Source organism: Alligator sinensis, unplaced genomic scaffold, assembly GCF_000455745.1.
Source record: "Alligator sinensis unplaced genomic scaffold, ASM45574v1 scaffold611_2, whole genome shotgun sequence".
In the NCBI taxonomy this organism is placed as follows: domain Eukaryota; kingdom Metazoa; phylum Chordata; order Crocodylia; family Alligatoridae; genus Alligator; species Alligator sinensis.
The window spans coordinates 3472883-3478593 of NW_005841869.1; the positions used below are offsets into that span (position 1 = coordinate 3472883).

General features: G+C 45.8%; 2 protein-coding genes across 2 annotated transcripts in view; one reads left to right on the top strand and one right to left on the bottom strand.

Annotated features, from left to right (window-relative positions):
* Positions 1 to 3307, top strand: RABEPK (Rab9 effector protein with kelch motifs; the record flags this gene model as incomplete). The annotated part of the gene is made up of 6 exons (XM_025193658.1): positions 1 to 58; positions 199 to 399; positions 773 to 934; positions 1529 to 1678; positions 2473 to 2622; positions 2927 to 3307. Coding segments are annotated over 6 exons (1032 nt in total), but the record flags the coding sequence as incomplete, so codon positions are not given.
* Positions 3308 to 4510: 1203 nt separating this feature from the next.
* Positions 4511 to 5711, bottom strand: part of HSPA5 (heat shock protein family A (Hsp70) member 5) — a 4718-nt gene continuing 3517 nt past the window's right edge. Inside the window, 1 exon segment of the mRNA XM_025194480.1 lies at positions 4511 to 5426. Within this exon segment, the coding sequence (XP_025050265.1) occupies positions 4861 to 5426 (566 nt within the window). The 3' untranslated portion in view covers positions 4511 to 4860.

Sequence of the window (5711 nt, forward strand, 5' to 3'; positions counted from 1 at the left end):
GTGGTCGGGGGCGCCGACCCCGCCGCCAGCTTCTCCGACGCCCGCCTCCTGGAGCTGGGTGAGCCGGGGGCGGGGCGCGGCCCAGCTGCTCACGAGAGCGACCAGTTTTTTGTTGAAAATAAAATTAAAAAAAATAATAATAAATAAAAAAAAATTAAAAATTAAATGAAAATTTAAAAATTAAAAAAAATAAAATAGTGACTGGAACCGTTTGCCACAACGCCAGCCTTGTCCGTTGCCTGGCAGGTGTGCTCAGGTGGGCCCCGCCGCGCTGGACAGGGCTCCTGGCCCGGTACGAGCACGCCACCTTCGTGCCAGCCGGCCGCCCGTGCAGCCTGTGGGTGTTCGGCGGGGCCGACCAGGCGGGGAACAGGAGCAGCGTGCAGGTGCTGAATGCAGGTGAGCGCCCGGCTGCGCCGTCATGCGAGAAGCGGATGGACGGTGTTTTTAGGAGCGCAGCCTGCTTCTAGTCCGGTGCGTCGAGCAACCCTTGATCCGCTAAGCGTCGGCCTCCCGATTAAAACATCCTTGATTTACTTTGCTTTTTTCTTTTTTTTTTTTTTTTTAACCCACTGTGCTGCTCCAAAGCCGTACCGTCATGGCTAAATTCATAGGCGGGAGGGCTGGAAGGGACCTCGCGGGATCATCTGCCCCGGGGGTAGGAAGTCGACTGGGTCAGGTCACCCCAGCAAGATGAGCATCCGGGGTTAGACAGTCTTCTGATTTCCAGGTGAAACTTATTCGCAGCCAATGATGATTTTATTTTAATTAGAATTGGGAACCTGGGAAAGTCCTGAGGTGACTGGCACTCGGCCGCTCCCAAGGACGTTTCATTCATCGTCGGCTGTTGTAGGAGACTGCTTGTACGTGTTTGGAGGAGGAGATAAAGGAGCGGAGCCTGTTAAAGATCAACGGCTTCATGTTTTTGATACAGGTAACTCCAAGGAACCGAAGCTCTAAACACATTCGTCGTCTGTTTGGAGTGAACGTGTGCGTTACGCGGAGCTCAGGAACTAGATGCACAAATAAGACGTGCACGTTCAAATGCAGTGTTGTTGGAAGCCTGATTTGTGGCCAGGAGTCCGTGTTAGGCTTTGTCTTCTGATTCCCAAGTTGCATCTACGCATGGGAAGTGTATATTTGTTTTTTCACCAACGTTGGCCTCTAGCTTAAAGTTCTTCTCCTGCCCTGGTGTTCCACCCCCCGTCCCCATACGTTTGCAAACAGCAGTCATATCCCCTCTCAGCTTTCACTTTTTGCTATGCTAAACCAGCCAACCTTTTTTAGTCTTTATAAGACAGGCTTTCCCTTTTCCCCGATCACCCCCCAGCGCCCCTCCTTGTGCCTCCTTCAGCTAGAATTCACCCTTGATCCTGTGACCAAAACCGTACGCGGTATTCCAGTTGAGCTCTCAACAGTATCACCTCTAGTGAAAATGCCTCACTTGGAAACCCTGCTAGTTTAATGGCTTTACAGAACTTCAGCAAGTATCTTCCTAATGCCCGTATATATTCCCATGTCTATCTAGCCACTCTGACTTGGTCACAGCCAGAAGTGCACGGGGATCCTCCTGCATCTCGGCAAGGGCATGCAGTTGTTGCAGTTGGGAGCAGGCTCTTCTTGCACGGGGGGCTAGCTGGTGAAAATTTTTATGACGATCTCTTTTGCTTGGATACAAGTAAGTATGTGAGGCAGCTGTGTCTGCTTTATTAAATACTATGATGTAAATCACTGAACAGACCATTGCATAAGTGCAGTAAGTGGCTGGCTGCAGATGCGAGGGACTTTTTTTTTCATTGTCATGCTTTCTGCATCTGTCTGAGCAGGCATACAGTATGGTAAACGCACAGACGACTGCAGTCTGTAAGCAAACAATTTGTATTGGCATGCCCAAAGTGATGGCAGTGTCAAGGTGCGTGTTTGCACATCCACCTCTGCCTGCTGCCTGCTCTCTGTATCACTATTAGAAATTCACAGTCCTGTACTGTAGGTTGGGGAGCAGTTGTTTACCTGGCCTGTCTGAGCATATGCTGATGTGTAGTGGGGTTTTTAAATTACTGCAAATTACTTAACTTTTGCATGTGCCGAAGTAGTTGTTCCTACGGTTCCATAGGAAAATGATCTTAACGCAGCGTAGCTCCTACTCTACTTGCATCCTGGCAGTTGTAGGTACATCAACTACTCTGGCAAAGGGAAGTCTAGCGTATTCCCATAGAAGATGGAAATCTGTCTGATGCAGGAGGTACTAAGTACTTGTAACGTTTGATATATTCAAATCTGAAAAAGAACAGCAGCCATGTTACCAGTCTGAGCTCTTAAAAGCAAATCCAGAGGCTGGGTTTGGTGATGTCGTGTCCCCGCCCCACACACGCACACCCTAAATTTCAAATGCCGCCCCACTGTTAGCTAATAAATACTCTTCTAGTTCTTTCTATAAAATATAGCTATTGATTTGTTTTTTTGCTATTACAGGTGATATGAAGTGGGAAAAGGTACCAGCGACTGGTGATGTCCCAGGAGGACGGGCAGCACACTCAGCTGCTGCCTTTAAGGACCATTTTTACATTTTTGGTGGAGTAGACCCAACTGGGGCACTGGATACAATGTACAGATATCACATAGGTGGGCATTTTTTCCTTCACCTATACAAAGGTGTCCGTTCTTAAGGAAAACATTAACCTCTTCGATAGGATTTACTACATTGGTCCTAGATTCCCTTGATCTCCTGTAGTGTTAACGTATGTATAATTTAACTGAAATCAATTGTATTATGTCAGTGTGGAACAGGAGTAATACCATAGTCTCTTGGGTCTAGCTACCTACTTTTGGGGGGAGAATTTGCATACTGGCTTAATTTGATGCCCCTGTCCTTTGTGAAGTTGTGGGCCGATTCCACAGTGAACTGTCTCTTTCTCTTTGGCTGCAGAAAAACAGCATTGGACGCTGCTAGAATTTGATTCCCCCTTGCCCCCTGGAAGGCTGGACCATTCCATGTGCATAATTCCATGGCAAGTGTGTAACAGTGTGGAGAACAATGTTTCAGAAGCTGCAACAAACAGAGACAAGTTTGAGAAGGAAGCAGCTGTTACAGTTGCTGAAGAAGGTGACCCAAGTCAGAACAAACAAAGTGGAAAAGGAAATGTAGAAGACACACTGGTGTATCTGTTCTTTGTGTTTGGGGGGATGGATACTCAAGGGGAAATTTACAGGGACTGTCTTGTATGTCTAGTTGAGTAATGCAGGCTTCACTGCTTTTGTATGTTTAACTAGTAACACTGTTCCAATAAACAGGACTGCTGCAAACTGACAGCATTGTGCTCAGTACACCTTGTTTAGAAAGTGCTCCGGGTAGAGGTATTGAGTGATGATCACATTACTTCACCTCACTCGGATTCTCAAAACACCCCCCTCCCCCCCCCAGAGTCTTGAGATAACAACTACATCCTCTAAACAGGTGCTGCAGCTGTTGTTCATGTCCTTGCTAAAGGACAGTAGGCTCTGAACTCTGCCTCCTGCGAACAGGATTAGCCATAGAGCATGATCTGCAGTTGATAAACCCAGTCCCTTATTTTCACCCTTTCCCTGCAGCTTTTTATGTTGGTTTCTTGTCTTAAGGGTTTGCCTTCATGTGGAATTTTACCAACCTAGTTGTGTGTGGGGATGGCACCAGTAAGAGTGCTAAACTAGGGCCAGGTATGCTTTAGATGTAGAGTAGGAGGATCTTGTACTGAGGAAATAATACATGGAGCAGCATTGCTCTTGTTCCTTTGAGGCGAGTACAAGCCATACAGGTTTCTAAAAAGCAAGACCATCCTGTAGTGTTAAGCATAACTAAGCAGCAAATAAAACATCTAACTTTATTTTATCTCTATACAACTAACAACTTCTAAAGTTCCTCTACTTTTAAGTAAGAGGCAAAAAGACCCTCACAGATGCACACCACGGATATGCAATACAGAAGTTACTGCTTTGGCAGGCCATGGAAGCATTAGATAGCAATACAAATTAAGCCCTACATTTGTTTTCACAAGATCAACTTAAGGCTAGAATACTAAGCTAGCATGTTTGCACAGATTCAGAAGTGAGCTTTACAATGTTCCCCAAAGCCTGCTAGATTGGCCAGTATTTTACATGCAAATTGAGTGTGATGTATGATGGTAGGGGGGGGGAATAATATTAGATGTAGGAAGTATCCTTACTCGGTTTCCACTTAAGAGGGCCAACACTTTATTTTCTTCAGAAGGTGCCCCACAAAGGGAAACACACCTTTGCATCCAGCACATGAGGTCTCCTTTCATACTTCCCTTATAGGGTAGTAAAAGCTGCTTTCTTCCCTATTTTAAAAGGGATCTTGGAGCAAATCCTTTTCTGGGGGGGGGAACTGAGATTGTCATCTTACCTAAAAAAAGATTAAAAATTAATAAAATGGAAACCGTTAACTACACCCAAAGAAGTCCGTTCAGGGGGAAGGGGGTGAGGCTACCCAAATAAGACAGCCCCACACCAAGAATTCCAGTGTAAATAAAAACAAAAGTTTATTATTGTGGACACTCAAAGTAGAAAAGACTTCTACACAGAATGCACATGACCCCGCTGTTAAATAAGATGGTTTCCCAGGTGAACATTTCTAAACCCCTGCTCATTTACAAATCCCACCCCTCTACCCCCCTTCCCTCCCCTCCCCCAGACAGCAAGCAACTGCTAATGAAAAGCAGTAAACAGCCACTTTGGGCTAGCATTTCCAACTCCACTCAGAAGTGAAGACTCCAATTACATTCCAGATAAGAGTTCAATATTTTAAATGAAGAGTTCTTGAGTCCAATATATACACAAGGTAACATCTTTCTGAGATCCCAGCCCCTACAGTTCATCTTTCTCTCCTTCTCCTGCCTCTTCTTCCCCGGGAGGAGGTCCTGCACTTCCATAAAGCTTGCTAACAATTGGCTGGACAACCTCCTCCAGCTCCTTCTTTTTAGCTTTGAAGTCTTCTATGTCAGCATCCTGATGGCTTTCAAGCCATTCAATTTTTTCCTCTACTGCTTTTTCAATTGTCTCTTTGTCTTCGGAAGAGAGCTTGCCACCTAGTTTCTCTTTGTCACCAATCTGATTCTTCAGCGAATAAGCATAGCTTTCCAGCTCGTTTCTGGCATCAATACGCTCCTTCAGCTTTTTGTCCTCTTCTGCAAACTTCTCAGCATCCGTAACCATTCTCTCAATCTCTTCTGGGGTCAGACGGTTCTGATCATTGGTAATTGTGATCTTGTTTTTGTTTCCAGTACCCTTGTCTTCAGCCGTAACACGGAGGATTCCATTCACATCTATCTCAAAGGTAACTTCAATCTGCGGCACACCACGAGGGGCAGGAGGGATTCCAGTCAAGTCGAAAGTGCCCAGGAGATGGTTATCCTTTGTGAGAGGACGTTCACCTGCAAAAAAAGGTAAGAATTCTTAGCTTCATAGTGCTTAGGGTCAGAAGGGACCTAAACAGATCATCGGGTCTGACCCCCTGCCCGGGGCAGGAACGGGTGCTGCTGTCGTATCACCCCATGTCATATCTTGTTTTAGGTTTTGAACTCAGCTAGGTGTAAGTCTGTTGTTAACAATGGGTCTGGAGCAAAAAAGACAGAGTCTTGGGCTTCCTTATCATTTGCTAGTGCTATGGGGGAACCCCTTAGCTTCTCTGTCAAGCTTTGCCAATAGAAGCCTACTGC